Genomic DNA, 23649 nt, shown 5'->3' on the forward strand with positions numbered 1-23649 from the left:
ACCCGGCCGATTCAACATGTTGAATCGGCCGGGTGTCGGACACAAGCTATCGGGCCAAGAAACCACTCTGATTAGCTGTTCAGCTAGCAAATGAGAAGCGAAACGGAAGTGAGGGACGTAAACAAACGATTTAAGGCACAGGACAGCAGCTAAACCCCAGCAGGTGATACTTAAAGACATCAAACATAGCCCTTAAATGTCCTCTCTTACCTCCCACACATAGCAGGGACATCTCTGATATCGGCGGGAGGGTCCCCGGCTGTCCTCTGCTGAGAGCTCCGTGATTTGTTTGGTCAAGTCCGGTTTTTCATCTCATCGTAAATTTAGCAAGAAGTGGCCATTATTACATTGCTGACTCAATAAACTACACACCCGCCAGAACACTGCGATCATCAGATGCAGGTCTATTAACTGTGATTTTATAGTATGTCTGCACTTTATGTGCTCATTTCATTATTCATGTATTTTTATATTCTAAAACATGTTTTCGATGGACGAGAGTGAAAATGGAACGCACACGCTATTTGTTTGTTTATATCAGTCTGTTCTTCTTCTCTGTCTTCCGGTTGTTGCCTATTTTGAATGACGAATACACACTACCGCCGCCTGCTGGTAAGGAGAGTTATTGCCACTCACGCATGCGCAGTTCGTACGTGCTTGGCTGAAGTCTTTGCGGTGATTTCCAGTGCGACACACGGCCAAGACGCAGGAGAACTCGTCGATGGAACTGTCGGTGTTGGGTGTCGGCGAGTTCTCTGATGACTGCCTGGTGTGTCAGGGCCTTTAGACTAAAGTTAAGTATCTAAACACTCAGAGAGTCCTTTAGCTCACCTGAGTTTCTCAGTCTGAGAGGAGAGGACTCTCCTCCAGCTTGTTGTGGAACAAACAGCTCCTTATGTCCGTTAGTGCAGCTAGCTAACCAGATACTAACAACACGGTCCCTGCTGGCACCGGGCACCGGGCACCGGGCACCGGTCCCTCCCTCCCCCTCTCTCCCTCTCTCTCTCTCTATCACACTAAATGCGCTATTGCCACACACACAGAGCCAAGCTTGAATGACACAAGCACACGTTTATTTCCATGCAACTCTCTGATTGGTCTGGTGTCATGCCTCTGTTGCATTCACTGAACACGGGAAATTACAGTGCTGCCGTCCTCTCGTGTCATGATGAGGTTCACGTAAAGCACGGTTAATGTATTATATTATTGAGGGAGAATTGTCCGGGGCTACAGAAAAAACATTCGGGGCTAAAGCCCCGGATGCCCAGGCCAGGCGACGCCACTGGTTGGAGCATATACAACGTTAGCTTAGCCAATCTCCATTCAGAAAACACGCATTTTAAAAGGTTTTTCGCCTGCCGTCTGTTTGCAGACTTGTCAAAGCATTAATTCATGGTTTTTACTAACCGGTATCAGTATGTTGTTACTTCGGCATCATTTTTGAAACGTGTATTACAATTAAATCATGGTAAAATATGTTCATTTTGTTGTAGTTGCCAGCGATTCTCTCACTAGTTTAGCATACTCAGCCCGGTTGTTGGCCCGGAAAGAACCTCGATTTTGGAGAGCCAGAAAACTGTGAAAAAGTACCCGCTAGCCAGAACTACGCCTAGTAAGATTATTGAGGTTCTGTAGGGATTAAAAGTCACAAACAGCTGAATGGTCTCATAAACTTTACAAAGGTCACCACTGGAGGATCCACCAAGACCATTACATTATTAGCATTTAGCATGCACCTGTTCACCATCATTGCGGGTGTGTTTGACTTGAGTCTCCTCTTCTTCTACTTAAAGGTAGGGTAGGTAAGAATGGAGAAACCAGCTCGAGTAAGCTAGAATTTGAAAGTACACAACCGAAAAAAATCTGCCCCTTCCTTCAGACTTCCTTACAGATCCCCTCCTCCAACACACACGAACGCGCCAATGACCAATGAGGGCACGAGATAAGTTTGTGCACGAGATGGAAGGCTGACAGGCAGGTAGGCCATCCAGTTATCTGCCACGGGCCGGGGCAGATAATTGGTTGTGCTTTTTACAGCACCACGGCTTCCACAGATGAAATATTTGTATATATTTATTGTCAAAGCATTTAATTCATTGCTATCGGGATGTTAAGCATTCATGGAATATAACAAAAAGTGTTTCTGAAGTGAATTACCTACCCTACCTTTAATTGGGGGTTTTCTGGGAGTTGGAATGATTTAAGTTGCATTACTGCCTCCTACTGGTTTCACTAGTACATAATTAAATGGTCTGGTTTGCATAAAGAACACACCTAAATGTTTATTTTCTCTTTCTATAAATTATATTTTGGATGAACCTGGACTAATTTCGTCATAAACCCGTAGCCACTTCAGAGCATTCCTGCATACAATCAGGACATGAACCACTATCTTATTTTCTTGACATTAACTTTCACATAAAAGCCATTTGGAGCATTTACTCAATTACTGTAGATTCCGAGTTGTAGGTGTGTCCTGTTGATATATTCTAAAGCCATGAGTTACACAATCCAGGAGTTTCAACACCAACATGTTAATATGTCAAATTGTAGTCATCTCAGGTCTAAAACTGCCCTGTTGGATACCTTTCTGTCTTTCTTCAGTTCTCTGCACTTGTTTTACAAGCAGTTTGTGACTTTTTTCTAGTTTTTTTTCCTGTTCTCCAAACCCGATTAAGCATAACAATAATTCTTAACACAAATATGAAACTTTTCATGAAATGTGATAACTTAGAAGGGATTCATCTCACATATTTCTGAATGCCATTTACAATTCATTAAGGGGATCTTTTAGTAATAAGTAACAACAACAACATTTTTTAAATCAAGATTTTCCTTTTTATTGAAAACTTGGCCAGGATTCTGTACAGCAGAGAGGGTGTGCAATGCACAGGGGCAAGAAGATGGGGGCAGGGGGCTCTAGGGAGTCAGTTTCCCATGATGCATCATACCCTGAACCGAGAATCAAGTTGGTAAAACAGCAAGGGGAGTCTTGTTCCCTCTCTGGCTTCTAAGAGGACTGTGGAGGGGGAATGAAGTGAGGGACTAAAAAAAGGGAGAAAATGGGGGAAAGCAAAGCTCAGCCCATAGGGGAGAAAGAGAAGAGTAGACAGAGAGGGATGGAGGGTGGTCCATCTTCCACTGAGGTGGGACAGATCTTCACCCTTCCCCTCACTGCATTATCACATCGACTGTTTAAGGTACTGAGGTAAGGCCTCAGACATCTCTCCCCCTTTCCCTCTTCCTCCGCCCCTCTCCCTCACTTCCGCTCTTTCTCTTTCTCTCCTTCCCTGAGCCTCACTTGCTGGCCATGGTGTAGCAGCCCTGCTGGTGCCACTGCATGTCACGGATACGCCTCACGGACTGGAACTGAGGATGGCGGGCACCGAACTCGTTGAAGTGCCTGAAGTCTCCCTTCTCCAGCAGGTACTGGCTGCCACGGTATCCGGGGAACTGGTATCCCACCCAGCTGGAGAAAACAGAGGAAACATGTCAGCACCGGATACTGTAGGTACATTTTCTTTCTATCAGTGATAGCTTCAACCACTCACGTTCCACAGCTGACAATGATGCTGCCAACTCTGTCGGTGAAGCCGTAGGAGAACAGGCTGGGAACGTCATCATCCATGATCTCCATCTTGCGGCCCTTGAACTCTCCAACCTCGTACAGGCAGATCTTGTGCTTCTCAGCGTCCTGGAGTAGAGGAAAACAGGGAGAAACACTAGTTTAGCTGGCAGTCGAAAGTAAAAGAGAAACTTGTGAGTAAGATATCAAGCATGTTTTTTTGTACCATTTTGACGGGCCTGAAGGACAGCAGGTAGTCGTTCTTCTGGCAGTTGCTCCAGGAGTCCCAACGGGGGTACTCTCCCTTCTCCAGGATGTACATCTCACCACAGAAGTTCATCTGCTCGAAGCCCACGAAGCTGCAGAGGAGACAATATTATGAAGCATCCATGCTGCAAGATGACTGCATATAATTACTAAAAAAAAATCTTCTTTGAGACTTACGGTCCGCACTCAACGCGCAGAGAACGCACACGGTCCATGCCCATCTCACACACATTCATGCACTCGTTGCTGATCTCGATCATGCGACCCTGGAAGTTCTCCTGGTCGAAGACGTACATCTGGAAGGGACAGATAAACACAGATGAGTCAGTTATCTGTGATTTGATAACCTGAATATATCCTGATATCCCGTGAAAGAGATACCCACCTTGTAGGACATCATTCCCATCTCAGACTTCTTGCTCTGAGCAGCCTTTCCGTCGGTCTGGGAAGAATTCTTGGACTTATCACTGGACATGATTGCTGGGTGGAAAGAGAGAAAAAAATCATAAGAGTGGAAACTTTGATATGACAAATCAATCCTGTTTGCACCAGTGAAAGTGTTTCGAGATAGAGGAAAGACTATAAATGTAACATTTTTAAAAGGTATTTAAAATAAACTGGATAATTTAATTTAATCTATGCCTATTCCTTCTGATTTGTATCTCAACACACCTGTTGGTATACAGTATGTGTTTGTACCTTACCTGTGTGTGTGTGCGATGCTATGAGTAGCCTCACTCGAAGTGTGTGCGGCTCGAAGTGCGCACCTCCTTTATATACGCTGGCGCCCACAGGAGAGGGATTATGGGTAGAGAAACAAACCTGCTGAGGTCAGAGACACGAGACAAAAGAAACCCCACATCATCAGAGAGGGACGGTCAGAGGGGGCGGGCAGCGGCAGAGGCTGACTGACAGGAGATGGAGCTCAGACTGAGGACCAGTTACTAACAGAACAAATCTGATACAAGTTCATGTTTCTGAAATCAACTTTTAGAGGTTAATCATGCCCCCTAAATCAAATAAGCAGCATTAATTTATATTTCATATATTCTCTAGTCTACATACCAATCTACTTATTCAAATTATAAAGCAGTATACTTTGACACATGAATACAATGACATGAATGTTTAACTGTGGCTAAATGAATCTGCAAATTAAAAGCTTTTTCATGAATGTTTTTGAATGTTTCCAGATAATACCAGTGATTAACTTGTGTGTTACATTATAGAGAGGCGAAGTCCCTCCCCTTCCGGTGGGACTCATGGGACCTTATTTCGGAAAAAGTTTGTATTGAAGTCAATGGAGAGAGAAAGATTATCTTTCGATCCCGTTTGAATTGTGCCACGAATTACACATATGATGTTTGTCAATCTTAAATAATCATTTCCATGTCAAAAAAGTCACAGTTTGTCGTAAAGCTGTTGAAATATAAGACTATGAAAAATATGCAACTAGAAAGACTAGAAAGACTACAAATCCCAGAATCCCGGTCCTGCATGCTGGCTCTTACGGAACCGACTAACTCCCCTTTTGTGTATGTACAGCTCTCAACATGCCCAGACTTGTAGTGATTTTCACCTCTTTTAATACTTTTCGCCTCTTTCTAAAAGAAAGAGGTTAAATGTGCCAACGTGACGGCCGTCTTGGTGTGTGGTGCGAGACGGGAGATGTAGTTCATTGAGCGGTTTCACACAAAAAAAGTGTTACTTCACAGTTTTACGACATATTTTTATTTTTTTGACTTGTAAAATTATCTTTTAAATTGACAAACATCATATGTGTAATTCGTGGCACAATTCAAACGGGATCGAAAGATAATCTTTCTCTCTCCATTGACAGCATAACTTTTCCGAAATAAGGTCCCATGGAGCTCAACCGGAAGGGGACTTCGCCTCTCTATATCTGAATAAAATAGTCCCAATTTGTTGTTGGGTTATTACAGTTATTAAACCTCTCACCTGGAACATCCCCACACAGAGGTTTGAAACCATAATACTCTCAATTGTTTGTTTGTAGCCTTTATTTAACCAGGTGAAAAATCCCATTGAGATCAACGATCTCTTTTTCAAGGGAGACCTGCGGTACATTGGTTACACATAAAAACAACAGAAAACAAAAAGGACATCACAACATAATTACAGGGGTATACATTAGCAACCTATTCACAATGACAGGTATCTAATAACATTTCATCCAGCCGTGCTTTAAAATGATGCAAGGGAATCAAAATGCTCAGTTTCAAAAAAAATTGCATAGTGTTCCAAGCTAGAGGAGCAGCGCACATAAAAGCTTTAGTACCTAAAACAGTCCTAGCACTTGGCACATGTAATAAGAACACATCCTGGGATCTCAGGCAATAGCTACTTGCCACTCTCTGTGAGATCAAAGAGCATATATAAATTGGGAGTTTACCCAACATAGCTTTATAGATGAATATGTACCAATGACTGAGCCTCCGTACAGTAAGTGAAGGCAGACCTGCCTTGGCATACAGGGTACAGTGATGAGTAAGTGCTTTACAGTTAGTAACAAATCTCAGAGCACTGTGATAGGCGGCATCTAACCTTTCCAGGCAATGGGCAGGTGCATTCATATATATCAAATCACCATAGTCCAGCACAGGTAAAAAGGTCACAGTGACTAGCCTTTTCCTGGCTTCAAAAGAGAAACAGGACTTGTTTCTGAAAAAGAAACCTAGTCTAACCCTCAGCTTTTTAAGCAGATTAATGACCTGAAGTTTAAAAGTAAGACAATCATCAATCCAGATACCAAGGTATTTATAACAGGTAACCACTTTGAGTACTTGTCCTTGCATAGTAACAATATCCAAAGCAGTCTCTGGAGTCTTTTTAGCTTTAGAAAAGAGCATTACCTTGGTTTTCTCAACATTTAAAAGAAGCTTAAACTCAGCGAGCTGAGTCTGAATAATGTTAAAAACAGCCTGTAATTTAACAACCGCCTCCTTAATCGAGGGACCTGCACAGTAGTCTACATCACGGTATCATCCGCATAAAAATGTAAAGTAGCAATCTGGGCACGTTTGTTTTAATTTAGAATTGGATACATGTGACTGCAGGGAAACTTTGAAACAACAGTTTGTCATCACAGCACAAGCACGTTGTTCTCCACTTTTTACACCATTGACATAACCAGATCTCAGATATGTGTCCAAACAGGTGTAGCCTATACCTGCACCCAGGAAGGTACACGCACTAAATCGTTTGTTGTAAATTAGACTTTATTGTTTGAACAAATAGCACTGAATTTAACTTTATAGTTATCTAGCCTTTCTATTTTCATATAAAGACACACCAGTTATCTTCTTCTGTGTATCACTGCCTCTCTACTCCGCCGTTAATCCCCACCCCACCCAGGCCCATTGTGCCGGGGCACGGGCTGGACTGCTGACCGGGGTCCGAACATACCGGAGCGCCTTTGTTCCGCAGCCCCAGCAGCACTATGGGATGTGCTGAGCTGGCCCTGGAGCAGGACAACAGCATGCAGCGGACACGTAGCCGACCCCGGGGCGCGCCTCACCGCCGGGTCTAACCACTGTGGCGAATGGACGGTGTGCAGAGCCGTGAACGCGCAACAGCAGTCGCGCTCCCCGACCGTCGGTATAAAACTGAGGCGCCAGGTTCCCGCAAAGCTCTACGCGAGGCAAGCCGTATGCGCGTATCACTTTCAAGCTCTTCCAATAAAGTGCCAATCTAGGTAAGGATGCTTTCTGCTCTCATACAGCTCAGAGTCAGACAGACAGACAGACAGACAGACAGACAGGTGAATCCTAGGTGCTTCACGCAGACACTGAAAAAAACAAAAGCACTTTCTGAATCACCTGTACAACACCTTAATTTTTTATCAGAATTTAGTTTCAGATTTTTTTCAAAATTTAAAAAAGATAGAAAGACAGAAGGTATATTAACAATTTCTGGCCTCCAGATGTTTACATTCAGATTTTTTGGGGAGTTGTACCGCTTGAATGTTATACAGAGATTTGTGGTGTGCCTTTAGAAGTGAGAATGTAACACTACAAATAATTGTGCAGAAACAGTGTGGAATATCTCATTGTTAAATCATTTATGCTTTTAAGAAAGTCTCTAAAGGTCCTGTTTTTTTCTTATTTACATCTCAGGAGTAAAGATGTACAGAACTACAAGATCCCCAATGATGCAGCCCCTGGTCAACTCTGGCATGGGCATGGCTCCTTTCTTCAAGGTAAACACTCACATTTGAGCAACAATTCTGCTTGATGCTGAAAGCTAAAAGAGGATACCCTTTATACAACTGTATTGCCAACATACTTCTTGTAACTTGATGCCTCGTATCCTCTGTCTCCCTCAGGTGACTGTGTTCGAGCAGGAGCATTTCCAGGGCAAGTGCCTGGAGTTCACCTCCGAGTGCTGCAACATCCAGGATTGTGGACTGGACAACATCCGCTCCATCAGGGTGGAGAGCGGAGCGTAAGTGTCTCAAACATTTTACACTGTTAAAAAATTAGACTTAGTATTCTGACAGTACAACATGTTAATGAAATATACTCAAGTAAAACTGTTATCCCCCTTTGTTTTCTATGCATTAATCATTACAAACAACAAGAGGAGATAAAGAGGAGTCATGTGGACGCTTTAAGCACCAAGAAAATGATGTTGTTGACTATGCAAAGGGAGCTGAATTGTTTTGTTCTGAATGAAAGAAAGCCTATTTTGGAAATGAAATGCTTTTGAGCTGCATCATTTAATAGAGCAACCCTGTGACATAGTCAGAATTTAATTACACCAGGATCTAAATTAGATGGCTCTTCAGATGACCATACAGTGAAGTGATGATAACATCTCTCTCTCTCTCTCTCTCTCTCTCTGATAAGCTGGGTGGGTTTTGAGCACCACGACTTCCAGGGCCAGCAGTTTATCCTGGAGAGGGGAGAGTACCCCCACTGGGACGCTTACAGCGGCTCCCTCTCCTACCACGTGGAGCGTCTGATGTCTCTGCGCCCCATCTTCTGTGCTGTGAGTACATCCTGTCTCTTAGTGTTCAGGTGACATTCAACCTTTACCCGGGGATTCCAAAGTCAAACTTTTTCTTCTCCCCCCCCCCCCCATGCAGTCCCACCAGAGCAGTCGCATGCTCATCTTTGAGAAGGAGAACTTCATGGGCCGCAGTTCTGAGATCTGTGACGACTACCCCTCTCTGCAGGCCATGGGTTGGATGATGCCCGAGGTTGGCTCCATGCACGTGCAGTGCGGCGCGTAAGTGAACCTGATTGATGGGATGCATTTTATCAGGACATACTCGAAATGCTCCTCCACTTCCAAGGATATTTACACTTGAATATATATCCATTTCAAATCCGGCTACCAAAATATTCATTTACAAATAAACCTGCACATAGTTTATGTATTAAACACACAAGCTAAATCTCCAAGTGTGTCCTAAATCCCCCCACTTGTCACCACTCCCACTAACTGTTGTTTGTTTCTCCTGCAGCTTTGTGTGCTACCAGCACCCTGGATACAGGGGCCAGCAGTACATCATGGAGTGTGAGAGGCACAGCGGAGACTACCAGCACTGGAAGAACTGGGGGTCCCACTGTCAGACCCCCCAGATCCAGTCCATCAGGCGCATCCAGCACTAAGAGGCAGACTGAGACAGACACAGCAGCTCCCCTCGACCCCTCTAAACCCCTTCCTTTCTTTCTCCCCCTCTTCAATCCTTTCCTTCCTCTTGACTTGAGATGCAACAGCCGCCCCCCAACACTACTGATTTATAAATGCTGCCAGAGTGTGATAAGAGACAATATCACACTGTTAAAGCACAGGGAAACACATGCTCCACATACACACACGCTGACACTCACATTGTCTTTTTACTTGGTTTAGAGGTTCCTACGCACTCACACACAAACACACACCTGCGCTGTACTCCTTACCTGAGCTGGGCGATGAGTAGAGTGAATCCTCAGCGAGCTTGAACAGAGGGGAGGTGAAGCTCCAACATGAAGACATGATGAGAGAAAGCCCCCCCAGCAGCACCCAGTGCAGCTCAGATGTGTTGTTGTGTGCAGGAGGTTTACTAATAAACTCAATTTCACTTCATGTCTTCTTGTTTTATTATAAAAGTGTGAATATGATGAATAAAATGTACTCTCTTTGCAGTATGAAACACCGGTTTTAAAGATGTTTAAGTTTGAATTCTTTCTCTATACAGAGAAAAGGGTTTTCTGATTGCATAGGGTTTTAATACACACAATGAGGAAGAACTATCTAAATGTCTATACATTCTCAAAAGTATTTGGATAAGTTTCTTATTATGTTTTGATGAAACACACTTTATAGTTTATTTTTTCAAGTCAGGAGTTCAGTTGTAATTGAAACCATTCTTTTCAAGTCCGAATATGATTAACTGCATTTAAACCTGTGTACCTACCATATTTAAGGTGCTAAGAAATGTTTTGAATTGGGAAAATAACAGGATATAGAAACATCTTCAGTTTCATTCATCACAAGGACATGCATTATGTTTACTCAGTGCGAACTTAGGAAAAACATGTAAACAGACAAACGTAAAGAAAGGAGAGAATATCTTAGGAAAACGTTTGGCAAAAATGCTGCAAATAAATAAAATACAATTAAATTCACAATTGCTGTTTTGGCCATATGCAGCATAAAGAAACGTGCTACTTACACACCAGTATCATTGGACCTATTTACTTGCACGTTGTGTTTGTATTTTACATTTCTTTGTACATAACAAATAATCCACACCCCAAAGGTGAAACCATTTTGAGTGAAGCCTCTGCAGGAAGTAGGAACATTTATTGTAGAAATCAGTCCAGACTCAAAAGCGCCACAAGGAACATTACCAAACATAACTTAACAGTAAAACAAGGAAGACAGAAGTTTCCTGGAACATTTCCAACTAACAAAGGCTAATATTGTCAACATTTTTACAACTAAAACAGTAATAGTCATAATTATAAGTAATAAAACACTCGCCTAAAACACACTTTTTGATTGTTTTTGCAATGCATCTCTTTCTAAACTGTTTCTATATCGCAGTTTTTCTCACTTTCTGCAGTTAAAACAAACTTTGATGAATATTTCTGCTTAGTAAACATACAATTACTGAACTTAACAGCAATAACATTTTTTTTACATAAAATCAACTGCTTAATACCTCGAAAGAATAAAAAAAGTCACTTTTTGACAATGGTTAACTCAACTCAGGAACTGAATAAGTGCATATGAACTTCACAGTCCTCTTTTTTGTTGCTTCATGCGTTATGATGCACATGTTTGCTTTTTTGTCTTTAAATACAAACAGATAGTCAACAAGTCGCTCACAAATCTCTCACGTGATTGTCAGACATTTATAATCAGACCTTATTGATCTTCAACTCTTAAGCTAAATGAAAACAATTCAGGAATGTTTTTCCATGAAATCAAATAACATGAACTGGAGAAGACAAGTAGAAAAACACCTGACAGATGCTTGTGAAGCACCCGAGTGTGACGATCCTTGTTAACTAGCTCACCTCACAGTAGCAAGGAGCGATGATAAAGTGTAGATTGGATTGTCTCCCACAACGTCAATATCCTCGTCTCCTTCCTCTTCCTCAACCTCTGAGCACTCTGTCCAGCTGAAGAGCACGGGATCAGGGGCAGGACTGGAACCGCCAATCACATCAACGTCCTCGTCTTTGTCATCCTCCCAGCTTCCTGTCGACGTCAGACTGAACTCTGTTGCTGAAAGTGAAGTGGGTGAAAGTGAAAGCTTTGCTTCAACACAATGTGACAGAGTCTGAGGTGAAGTGTCCGAGTCTTCAGGTTCTCCGTCCACAGCAATCATCTCCTCCCCGCTGCTCTCCATCTCACAGTCAGTTTCTCTGATGTCGATTGGTAAGCACTCTCCTGCAATGGGAACAGTCTCTACAGAGACTATGTCCCTCCTCTCTCTGGGTGCTGGTTCGGAGACACAGTCTGCAGATTTAGAGCTCAGTGCGCATGTTTCAGAGGTCGGCTGTGCTGTCTGCTCAAAGCAGACCCTCTTAGGCACAGAGGATTCCTCACCCGTCTCCTCTGGCTCTGTGTGTCTCTTCTCTCCCCTCCTTGTTTCTTCCTCTACCTCTTCCAGAGGCTGGACTGTTAATTCTTCTTCACGTGTCTCTGGATTTCTCTCTAGTTGTTCACCCATTACACAGGGCTCCATAGGCTGTGGCTCAACAGGTAGTGATGAACTCTCTGTAGAAAATGATAATTAGACACAGATCATGTCGGTGCAAGGCTATCTGACAGACAGCGTGAATCAGGAAAAATCGTCTAAACACACACTTACTCCACGCCAAATAGATGTAATAATACTTTCTTAGTCAGGTCAGAATGGTTGCAACAGTGGAAACCACGTCCATATTTAAATATTATGCGTGAAACTAGCTCTATGTAAATTAAATCTAAATATTTATTGCACCACAGAAAGAGTCTTTATATGTTTTACTCTCCAGACTCAGAGAAATCTGAATCAAAATTATGAAATCAAACTATTTCTTTAATATTTATAAGTATGTTCAAAGTAAATGTGTACAACAATATAACATGTAGAAGAGATGTATATACTTTTAAATGTGCATCATCGTATTCATTTCCAATTGTTTGTGGATGTTTTTATCACCCTGAATGGTGATCTACAGATCTATCTGCCTCTCAAAGCAAATGTCACACACTCACTACAGCAACTAATGGACTGCTTAGCAGAGATAAAATCCTGGCTGAGCAAAAACTTCCTCAACATCAACGAGAGCAAGACCGAGGTCATCTTTTTTGGACCGCAACCTCCAGCCTCTCCGGTTGATATTCTGGGCTCTATAAAAAAAAACATCCTCCCCTCGGTCATGAACCTTGGAGTGACCTTCACCAGCACTTTTAAATTCGACAAGCAGGTCAGCACCGTAGTAAAATCCTGCTTTTTTAAAATAAGACTATTGGCCAAAACCAAGTCGTATTTATCTTTTAAAGACTTAGAAAGGGTTGTCAACGCCTTTGTAACCTCGAGACTGGACTATTGTAACGCTCTGTATGTGGGTATGGACCAGGCCTCAATCAAACGCTTACAGCTAGTCCAAAACGCAGCTGCACGTTTGCTGACTGGCCACAAAAAGCGCGACCACATCACCCCTATTCTGGCCTCACTACACTGGCTTCCAGTTCGGTTCAGAATTGATTTTAAAATCCTTTTATTTGTTTTTAAAGCACTAAATGGGCTGGCTCCGGCCTATATAGCTGAACTGCTCCAGCGCTACACCCCAGCCAGAGCTTTAAGGTCTGCTGACCAGCTGCTGCTGGTAGTGCCCAAGACCAGGCTAAAAACCCGAGGGCACCGAGCCTTCGCAGCAGCTGGCCCTAGGCTCTGGAACACTCTGCCCCTCCATGTGAGGTCGGCCCAGACCCTAGGGGTTTTTAAATCAAAACTAAAAACACACTTCTTCTCTCTGGCTTTCTAGTTAGAGCGGAGCACGACTCCTGACTTTTCCGTGTGTTTTATTTTTTATTTTGTTTTTTAAGATATATCTGTTGTAATTTATTGTCGTTTATTGTGATTTGTAGTAATGTGTTTTTATTACATGTACAGCACTTTGGCTCGACCAAAAATCGCTTTTAAATGTGCTTTATAAATAAAACCTGATTTGATTTGATCTCTTACCATTAGATAAACTGTCTCTTCCGGGGCCTGCTGATGAGGGTCGCTTAGTTTGAAGTGGCTCCACAAGAAAGGTTGCACGGTCCTGTAAAACAAATGAATCGTATTCAATCATAAAGACACATTTACAAACGAGAGTTCACAGCAATGCTACCAACTCACTTACTTATGTAGTGTACTTGTGCCAAGCTTTTAGCTAAATGCCAACAGGACACAATGACAATGCTAACAGGCTGATGTGAAGCAGGTGTACAAATCACCGTGTTCACCATGGAATGGTAAACATTTAACAGGTATTTGGATTAAAATCTAATTTATTTGACATAGTAAAGTTTTTACCTGAAGGCATTAGTTAGAAAGAGTTAGCAGGCTTTATTATCTTTTTTGTTAACATTTTCATTTGAAATAAAATGCAATAAACATATATACATTTCTCTTAACACTCACTGTTTGCAGACTACTCTGTGTTTCACCCCCAGTATCTTGACCTAGTATTAAATTACCTTCTATATTACTGCTAGCAGATAGGGTGTCACCAAATCAACCAGGATGGAAATCATGAGGATTAGCACTTCAAATAACAGATGTTTAAAAGACACATTTGGAGATTGAAAAAAGGTCAATGCTCACCATGATATTTGCCTTTCTTAAGCGGCTCCTGATTGGGTAATTCTTTGTGCTCCATGAAATCGGCGGAGCTGCTTCCTGGACGCTGTCCCGTGGCTGTGTCACCGATGATAAACTGCTCGTTGTTTTTGCAGATTTCTGAAAAATACATTCACACACAAAAAGAGTTGATACATTTGATTTCACACTCTTTGGCTGTAACAACCCAGTTTCTTCCTCACATGTATATGTATCAGACTGTGCTGTACTGGCGACAGCAGAGATCATCAGAAGCATTATCAGAGTGGAGTTAGCAACGTTTTCCACCTTGACTTCCTTGCAGCTGCGCTCCATCACTTTGTCCGACAGCCGGCCGCTCCTCTCCGGTTTCAACACAGGCGTATGAAGCAGCTTCACGTCTCTCTGGTCCAACATCGGTGTGGTTTTTGTTCCACTGGATGACACCGGCTTCCTCACCCTCACCCTCTTTCTGTCCAATGAGAGCATATACGGCTTTATTCTTTTCCGTTCTCTTTTTTTGTCTGGTGCCGTTGATCCCTCGGTGTGTTCAGGTGGAGCGGCACTGCGAGCAGAAGACAGTGAACGCCTCAGAGGTGTTTCAGCCTCGTCACTCTGTTGCCTGGCAGGATGAGGTGTATTCTTTCTCTGAGCAGTGTTAGGGCTCTTGGGGGTTTGGGTCTTTCTTCTTCTTCTGTTTCTTCTCGGGACAGTGTGCAGCTGGCTGGCCTCGGTGCGGCTCTGAGCGCCCATCTCCGCCTCTTCACAGGCGGAGCAGCTGTCCATGTAGTGCTCGAAGGACTGGAGTAAGGTGTACAGCGTCTCGTTCACCTCCCCCTCCCCCTGCCCCAGCTGAACGGGGGTCCCAGGGTTTGCTACGCTGGGGCTGCCCCCTCCTCTCGCTACAACAACAACCCGTGGGGACCCATTGGAGCCTGATTTGTTTTGTGTCACAGTATTTCCACAGGAGGCCACGTCGCTGCTGCTGGTTGGAGGAGGAGGCTGAGGCTGAGGAGCACCGTTGTTTTTTAAAATATCGAGGTCGTTCATCACTTCCTCCAGCAGACGTTCAATGGGTTCGGGCTGTTCCTCGTGAGGGGGAAGACGCGGGGGCCTCCTTCTCCTCGGCCGCCCAACGGGAAGACCGTCCTGTTGGGAAAAGAATGTATCAATTGAAAAACAATCAAAAGTACTAATGCACGAGGTTTTGAAATGTGTCATAAAGTACTTTTAGATTTCTACAGTGAGTATACAATAAGTTTGATATCTGAGTTGTTTTCCTCTTCGAGCTAAATGATTGGTCAGAACTCAAGGGACATCTTGATTAACCAATCAGAAAGCTGGATCCATTATCTTTTCTAACAAATGGATAGGATAACATTTCAGACTGTCAATATTACTATAACTTCATTTTATTATGACTTATAATATTCTACCAAGAAGAAACTTTTAGACATTGACAAAGATGTGGAGGGCTGTAGTTAAAAAACACATTTTATTTTTCACACTTTCTATGTTATTTATGTTTACAAAAAAAAATGTGGTTCCATGGTCATTTATCAGGATTGTTTTTTAATAAAAAAAAAACATTACAGATTTTAAACGATGCTAGCCCTGATTTATATTAAAAATCTAAATATAGTATTTCAAGGTGTAAAATGCTCTCAAACTGACACTGGAGACTGACTTAACTGACAGGTCCTTGTTTTCATATTCCATTTAAGTTGTTATGTTAAATAAACTTGTGTTTTTTTATAAAATGTGTGTTTTTAAGTATGTATTTTATGCCCCTTGTAGCACTACACAGTAGGGATTGCTTTTAGTAATGAAAGGAGCTTAACAAATCAAATGTATTTTTATTATTATTATTAATGTTATGATTTGATTGTGTTAGAATAGGACAGCGTTACGTCTGTACTCACCGGGTTAACCTGCTGCGTTGTACTCTTCCTCCCACGCTGCGTTTTCCCTCCTCTCTCCCCTATGTACGGCAGCACGTCTCCCACCCCCCACACTTTTCCGGGGCCTCTTTTTTTCGTTGACTTCAGGAGCTCTCTGGGCTTCAGGAACAGCTTCCTGCCTGCAGCCCCTCCGCCCTGTCCCGTCCTGGGCGTCCCCCCCCAGACCCTCTGCAGGAAGAGCTTCTGCAGCCTGCTCACCCCCACCTCCTGCACATCCACCGTCTGCGTCAACCCTCCTCTCCCCCTCCCTCCTGTTCCTGCTCGTGGTCTCCTGGCTCTCCTCTCTCCTGCCCCCCCTCTCCTGGCACCTCCCTCTCCTGCGCCCCGCCTCCTTCTTGCTCGCCCGCTGCCGACGCCCTCCTCCTTGTCCGGGTTCAGGAAGTGCTGAATGTATCCTGTGATGTTGCCATCAAACTGAACCAGATTCTGGTCCTCCCATTCGTTAGCTGCTGCTGCTTCTCCGGCTGCCTCCTGGGGGGCGGACCACCAGCTCTGAAGCCCAGCAGCACAGGGGGGCCCTTGGCTGGAAAAAGGAAGAAGAGTCTGGGGGACAAAGGTGTGCTGAGGTACCAAAATAGACGTGAACCCAGCTGCTGAGGTGGATTCCTGCATGGAGTCCATGAGGGCATATGATGGTTGTTGTGTTGGGTTTTCATTAGGTGGGTAGACAAGGGATATGGGAATGTAGGGAATTTGAGGGGGAACAAAATGGGAGGCGGTCTGTCCTAAACTCTGAAAATCGGCTATATTGATGGTCTCAAGGGGGGCTGCTGGTTGATAAGCGGGAACCAATTGCTCTTGCAGCTCCTCTGTTTGAGTCCATGAGTCTTTTCTACCATCTGGCAGTGTGTCTTTCCACAGAAAGGTGCTCCCATCCCTCACCTCTCTCCTCCACCTGCCCCCTCTCCCTTCATCCTCCTCAGGCATCAGCGGCTCCGTCTGCACCCCTGCCTCGGTGTGCCCCCCGTCTCCTTTCACACTGCCTCTCTCAAGTTGTCTTTTTGTGACCTCCACCAGCCCGTGGATGCCAAGCTTGGCCGCAGCAGAGATAGCTTCCTGCTTCTCCTTCTCCCCCTCGCCTGCCATCTCCCCACAGTACAGCAGTCGGACCATGTGGAGCAGGGTGCAGGCGCCTAGAGCCCGAAACTCCAGGAGACGGCTCTGTCCTGCAGGGGGCTGTGGCGTGGAGGACAGAGTGGAGGAGAAGTGGGGGCTGAGAGCGGACAGGACACAGCTGTGAGCCGGCACTGAAACACCTGCAGGACAGGACAGGTGTCAGTAATGATAATAGCTTCCACAACTACATAAAACCATATGAGATGGTCTATCTGCAAACCTTCTATGTGCTGATTAAAAGAAGACACTATAAAAGGTAACAGTGTTTTTGTGAGTGTTTTTATACCTTCTGTCTTGAGCAGGGTGTCACAGAACTGGCTGCACTGTTGCTGTCTCTGCAGCTCGGCGAGGAGGAGGGCTTCAAACCCCGGCTTCTGGTAACACCACATCTCCCCATCTACGTCTGAATAAAATAGTAGCCTAAGCAATACACACATAATCAGTCCATATTTATTCATTATGACAACATTCATTTAACTGACATTCATTTTTGATCATTACTCTTTGTTGTAATGATCCGATCTATTATGACTATCAATTCTGTGATAATCCAGAATAATATTAGTTGTTTTTTATTTCTTTGTAATTTTCTTCTTTTTGTCTTGCTGAATTTCTATAAAAAACAGACACACACACTCATCCCCCTTCTCACACACCCCCTTCAAAATAAAAGCCCTATAGATATAATGTATCCTTAAGGCCTGGGCCTTACACCAGGCCGAAATCGGCCGTCTTCGGTTGTCTGACGACGAAGCGTGCCCTGTCGCCCAAAGTCAATTTGGTGTGTCCCGAACCCTCGGCCGTGACACGCCTTATTTGGCCTTTCACGGTCGACACACGGCCGATTCAACATGTTGAATCGGCCGTGTGTCGGACACAAGCTATCGGGCCAAGAAACCACTCTGATTGCCTGTTCAGCTAGCAAATGAGAAGCGAAACGGAAGTGAGGGACGTAAACAAACGATTTAAGAAGGCACAGGACAGCAGCTAAACCCCAGCAGGTGATACTTAAAGACATCAAACATAGCCCTTAAATGTCCTCTCTTACCTCCCACACATAGCAGGGACATCTCTGATATCGGCAGGAGCGTCCCCGGCTGTCCTCTGATGAGAGCTCCGTGATTTGTTTGGTCAAGTCCGGTTTTTCATCTCATCGGTTTATTTGTCAGTATAAAGTTGCAGGATTAGTCTCAAGTACCTCAACATTCTCCTTAAGTACAGTGTCTAAGTAAATGAGATACTGTCTACTACTGTTCATTTACCTATTGTGAGTCGCCTCGGATAAAAGCATCACATGGAAATGTAAATTTAGCAAGAAGTGGCCATTATTACATTACATACATTACTACATTGCTGACTCAATAAACTACACACCCGCCAGAACACTGCGATCATCAGATGCAGGTCTATTAACTGTGATTTTATAGTATGTCTGCACTTTATGTGCTCATTTCATCATTCATGTATTTTTATATTCTAAAACATGTTTTCGATGGACGAGAGTGAAAATGGAACGCACACGCTATTTGTTTGTTTATATCAGTCTGTTCTTCTTCTCTGTCTTCCGGTTGTTGCCTATTTTGAATGACGAATACACACTACCGCCGCCTGCTGGTAAGGAGAGTTATTGCCACTCACGCAGGCGCAGTTCGTATGTGCTCGGCTGAAGTCTTTGAGGTGATTTCCAGTGCGACACATGGCCAAGACGCAGGAGAACTCGCCGACGCAACAGTCGGCTTCGGCGTCGGCGAGTTCTCTGGTGACTGCCTGGTGTGTCTGGGCCTTTACGGTACGTCCACACAGCAGCGTTAAAAAAATCTTGGAGGTGGGCGTATCTGAAGCTTGGGGATTTTTTGCGAGCAACGCGACCAACAACCAATCACATGAATCTCCCGCCCCCGACATACAAAGCAAAAAAGCCCGAAGTAAACTGGATATAAACTCCCCAAACAGGCGAAAACCTACCACTGTCTCTGCCACCTCCCTCCATGCCTGGCTCCTCCGGTTTGTATCCCGGTAGGTAAATAGGGACTGGTCATAAAGCACCGGGTGATTCCCTACCGCTATAATTAATTTCTCCTCCCATTTTTTGGAATATGAGGAAATGACCTGCGGTATGTCTCTCCCAGCATACACGCGGTTTGATTGGCTAGCGCTTGTACTGTCAGATTTGCATAAACGGGATTTGATTGGCTGATGCTTCCACCTCAGCTTCAAAAGTTGAACATTGCTCAACTTTTGAAGCCTAACGGCTCGTCCACACAGCAGCGTTAAAAAAATCTTCCAACGCTTCTGCCCATAGAGTGGCGAAGTCCCTCCCCTTCCGGTGGACCTCCATGGGACCTTATTTCGGAAAAATTATGTATTGAAGTCAATGGAGAGAGAACGATTATCTTTCGATCCCGTTTGAATTGTGCCACGAATTACACATATGATGTTTGTCAATTTAAAAGATAATTTTGCAAGTCAAAAAAAATAAAATGTGTCGTAAAACTGTGAAGTAACACATTTGTTTGTGTGAAACGCTCAATGAACTACATCTCTGGTCAACAACACACGTCACCAAGATGGCCGTCACTACTGTCTTGTCAACAAAACGATTGACTACCCTCACTATCACCACAAGGAAACACGTCCTGAAGAATGTCATGCAAAGCTGCCTGCCTGCCTTCCTTTGATTCTCTCTAAACTGCCTGGTCTTTTTAATGTTTAATGTCAACCATTTGTGCAGATAGCATGAAGTAGAGAAGATCGCTGATGCTAGCGTTAGCGTTAGCATTTCTTCCCGGGCTTAAATTGTGTATTATAGAATGATCACACCGGTGACAGTACTATTCAAAGGGTTCACGAAATATGACTACTACTCTTACTGTTTAACATTTTGGGTTACTTAATGTTACTTCATGTTAAGGCTAATACAAATGACAAGGCTGTAATGCTAACTAACGTGCTAGCTACTAGCTAGCTTGATCCAGACACTCCTAGTCCTTTCATCAGACGGGAAGCGAAAGAACGAGCAAGACCCATTGCTGGTATGATAACAACCTGGTACTAAGCACACAGGCATCTTGTTAAAGTTATCTTATCTTAGCCAGCGCCATATAGATAGATTCTATCTATATGGCGCTGATCTTAGCTATCTCTTAGTGGAGGAAAACAATTGTGACATCACTTACGCGACTCTGAGATTTGTAGTCTTTCTAGTTGCATATTTTTCATAGTCTTATATTTCAACAGTTTTACGACAAACTGTGACTTCTTTTACATTGAAATTATTTTTTAAGATTGACAAACATCATATGTGTAATTCATGGCACAATTCAAACGGGATCGAAAGATAAGTTTTCTCTCTTCATTGACTTCAATACATTATTTTTCCGAAATAAGGTCCCATGGGGCGGAAGTAGATGGGCGTGACTTCGCCACTCTATTCACTTTGAATGGGGCGACGTCACTTTGCGCCGAACTGCATTGTGGGAAGCAGAGCGGAGATTTCCAGGCATCTCAGGATTCAAAAGTTGAGCAATGTTCAATGTTCAGATGCCTGGAAATCTCCGCTTTGCTTCCCACAATGCAGTTCGGCGAAAAGTGAGGCAAAGTGACGTCACCCCATTCAAAGTGAATGGGCAGAAGCGTTGGAAGATTTTTTTAACGCTGGACGGGCTTACAGGAAGCACAGGAAGAGGGATGTTTTTTCAAATGAAAAGCCTAGAATATTACTGTATCCAAACAAGAAGCTTACATTACTCAGCTCTGGACATTGAGGGTATACATTTGGTTGTCTATACATGTTTAAACCTTTATTTTCAATATTAAGTTGCATCGCTATTTTCCTACTCACTTTCAAGTTGTACAACAGTCATTGCATTTGAGCTTTAACAATTTTGATTAAAATAATTTCACTTTTCTGCATTTTTCCACTAAATTCAGCAACACACTTACTTGGTTTCTCTAGCTAAAAGCAGCTACAGACACCATTCAACTATTAAACAAAAAAAATCTGAACTTTTAACTAAGTTCAGCAACAAATTTGCGCAGCTTGCAGCGATCACACGCATTTTCAGCAGGAAATGCATTTTCTAGTTGACTGATTTTGCACATTTAGTTCAACATTGCATTTTAAAATAACTTTAACAGTTTGAATTTCAGTCTTTACCACACATATTAATAAAAATTCTCCTTTTTTCCACAAACAATATGTATTTTTCTCCGTCGTGCATTTTAAGGCCCAGACACACCAGGCCGAAATCGGCCGTCTTCGGTTGTTCTGCACACATGCAGGTTAGCATCACGGCTGGCAGCCAGCTAAGCTAACTCTGCGCCAGGAGCAGACAACTAGTCAATGCAGATCACCTGTTAGTTAACATTAGTGATGTGTCGGTCGCGAACGAGCCGATTCTTTTGAACGGCTCTTTGGTACGAACGAGGGGAACCGAGTCGTACTTGGTGAGAGCCGTTCTTGTTATCGTTCAATCGTTGGTCCGCACTCACTGCCTGCCAAAATCCACTCTCCTTTTAAAAAGCTTGATTTTGTTCCCCAAACGTATTCTGTGAAGACCCGCCCCTACTCTGTTTGGTAGGTTTCAGCACGAGGAGTGAGATGGGGTGGGTCTTAACGGAATACGCGAGAGAGAAGTCATACCAAGTGGTACAGGACAGGTAGACAACGTGTTTTTCGGATGGAAAATGAGCCAAACGCGAAAACGCAGCAGCATTTGGATTCACTTCAACCAAAACCCAGTCAGTGATAAAGCGCACCATTTGTAAAGGCAAAATATCCTTTAAAGCAGGATCAACAAATAATCTCCATCGCCACTTAAAAACACAGTATCTAATATTAAGAGTTGCATGAATTTCATTCAAGGCAAGGCAACTTTATTTACTTAACACATACAGAGGGTAAATTCAAAGTACATTCACTGACATGATGACATGGATATGGCGCCACCTTGTGTCATGTTTACAATGCCGATTATTGACATTAGGTCTGGCAATACAGTCAATCATTATCCTGGTGATTATTTTGCAGATAAACCTAGTAACCTTAAAAAAACGGCTCTTTTGAACGGCTCTTTTGAACGGCTCTTTGAAAGGAACGGAGCCATAAGATCCGGCTCCCTTCAAAGAGCCATAATTCCCATCACTAGTTAACATGTCATGCACATTACGTTATTGTCTCTAACCAAAGTTCTGAGAACAACCTGAGCACTTTGCACTACTTTCTGGCACTAAAGATGTAAACAGAAACGTGCACAGGTGACACATGTCGGATTCACTTACCTATCAATGTTCTTTAAAAATTATGTCCGACGTCAAATATTAACTAACATTCGTCTAAAATATCGATGTATCAGAGTGAGATTAACAAACATTATATTGTTTAGTTGTTTTTTTCTTTTTTGGGGAGGTCTATACCATGGATGTATAATAAGAAGGTCTATACGGGTCAGCGTGGTCATCAACGTGCACTGTCGTGTGTCGCTCCGCCACCAGGGGGCGGAAGTGTCAGAGAGTACAGAGACACAACATTAAACACAAGATGATTCACTTCTAGTCCTTCCATTTTCGCATAAAAGCGTTAGCATTTTGCATTTCTGTGATCAGTGACAATATTCTTTTAACGGAAGGGGCTGTACTTCAGTAAAATGACTGAAGTACTGCAGGTTCAGTTTCAAGGAACTGTACTTTTTTATGTTCTTCTTGTTTTAGTAATCATTGTTGCTGTACTGTTTTGACTAATTTATTTTTAACCACCTTACATTACCTGCACTTTTATTAGCACACACTGTTAGTAGTTCTTGTGTTAGGAAACTTAACTGCTCTGTTTTTAAACATAATGTTGTTATTGTCTCTTATAAGCAAGTAGGCCTATGTCCATTTCATGCTGCTTTATTTTTCTACTACACTACAATTTAAAGGCTAATGTTTTTGTAATGCTCCACAATATTTGTTAACCTTCAGTTACTTTACATTTTGAATCCAATATATTATAAATCGACTAATAAATGATGATAAAATGTTACGATATAAGTCAAGCCAATAGCTCCAAAACAGAAGCTATTTTAGTTGGCAGTTGGCACACCAAACCAGGTCCAGTCCACAACCAACCATCGGCTTGAATTGATTGATTGAATTGATTGATTGATTGAAAAGTTTATTAACAGCTTGTATATTGGGTACAGTACAGTACAGCTCAAAACATACAATTGTTAAGGGGATGCAGACCAGAGAAAGACTTTCGTCTTGTTTACATCAGGGTCCCCCATTTCCAATTCATCATATCATTTAAGACATATAAGACATATATGACATACAGATGGCTTATTTACAATTTACATACAGGTGGTTTTTTACATACAGATGGATTATTTACAATTTTCATTTTAGATTTCGTTCTAATACATCCTAACCGGACATTTAAG

At 43.1% G+C, this 23649-nt stretch overlaps 3 protein-coding genes across 3 annotated transcripts; 1 reads left to right on the top strand and 2 right to left on the bottom strand.

Moving 5' to 3' along the window:
* Nucleotides 1-3297: 3297 nt before the first annotated feature.
* Nucleotides 3298-4307, bottom strand: LOC117488809 (beta-crystallin B1-like). Its single transcript, XM_034137929.1, has 5 exons — nucleotides 4218-4307; nucleotides 4010-4128; nucleotides 3792-3924; nucleotides 3552-3694; nucleotides 3298-3469 (listed from the first exon to the last, which is right to left on the bottom strand). Exons 1-5 carry the CDS (start codon nucleotides 4305-4307, stop codon nucleotides 3298-3300), a joined length of 657 nt encoding a protein of 218 aa, XP_033993820.1.
* Nucleotides 4308-7976: 3669 nt separating this feature from the next.
* Nucleotides 7977-9468, top strand: cryba1l1 (crystallin, beta A1, like 1). The gene is made up of 5 exons (XM_034137940.1): nucleotides 7977-8051; nucleotides 8178-8296; nucleotides 8701-8842; nucleotides 8940-9082; nucleotides 9321-9468. Exons 1-5 carry the CDS (start codon nucleotides 7977-7979, stop codon nucleotides 9466-9468), a joined length of 627 nt encoding a protein of 208 aa, XP_033993831.1.
* A 1171-nt stretch (nucleotides 9469-10639) lies between these two features.
* On the bottom strand, nucleotides 10640-17616 carry LOC117487667. Its single transcript, XM_034136309.1, has 6 exons — nucleotides 17514-17616; nucleotides 16073-17367; nucleotides 14460-15299; nucleotides 14157-14291; nucleotides 13530-13611; nucleotides 10640-12073 (listed from the first exon to the last, which is right to left on the bottom strand). The coding sequence occupies exons 1-6, from the start codon at nucleotides 17614-17616 to the stop codon at nucleotides 11364-11366; spliced, it is 3165 nt and encodes a 1054-aa protein (XP_033992200.1). The 3' UTR covers nucleotides 10640-11363.
* Nucleotides 17617-23649: the final 6033 nt, after the last annotated feature.

The sequence above is a fragment of the Trematomus bernacchii genome, unplaced genomic scaffold (genome assembly GCF_902827165.1).
Source record: "Trematomus bernacchii unplaced genomic scaffold, fTreBer1.1, whole genome shotgun sequence".
NCBI classification, from domain to species: Eukaryota; Metazoa; Chordata; class Actinopteri; order Perciformes; family Nototheniidae; genus Trematomus; species Trematomus bernacchii.

Excerpts from the sequence above, each read along its gene's own strand:
- LOC117488809 (XM_034137929.1), bottom strand. The coding sequence starts at position 4,307 with ATGTCCAGTGATAAGTCCAAGAATTCTTCCCAGACCGACGGAAAGGCT. Across the intron at positions 3,925-4,009 it reads CTGCGCGTTGAGTGCGGACC|CTTCGTGGGCTTCGAGCAGA; the intron begins GTAAGTCTCAAA and ends TCTCCTCTGCAG. Across the intron at positions 3,695-3,791 it reads CCTTCAGGCCCGTCAAAATG|GACGCTGAGAAGCACAAGAT; the intron begins GTACAAAAAAAC and ends CCTCTACTCCAG.
- cryba1l1 (XM_034137940.1), top strand. The coding sequence starts at position 7,977 with ATGTACAGAACTACAAGATCCCCAATGATGCAGCCCCTGGTCAACTCT. Across the intron at positions 8,843-8,939 it reads TGCGCCCCATCTTCTGTGCT|TCCCACCAGAGCAGTCGCAT; the intron begins GTGAGTACATCC and ends CCCCCCATGCAG. Across the intron at positions 9,083-9,320 it reads ATGCACGTGCAGTGCGGCGC|CTTTGTGTGCTACCAGCACC; the intron begins GTAAGTGAACCT and ends TTTCTCCTGCAG.
- LOC117487667 (XM_034136309.1), bottom strand. The coding sequence starts at position 17,616 with ATGTGGTGTTACCAGAAGCCGGGGTTTGAAGCCCTCCTCCTCGCCGAG. Across the intron at positions 14,292-14,459 it reads GCAGCTGCAAGGAAGTCAAG|AAATCTGCAAAAACAACGAG; the intron begins GTGGAAAACGTT and ends TGTATTTTTCAG. Across the intron at positions 13,612-14,156 it reads TAAGAAAGGCAAATATCATG|GACCGTGCAACCTTTCTTGT; the intron begins GTGAGCATTGAC and ends TTTGTTTTACAG.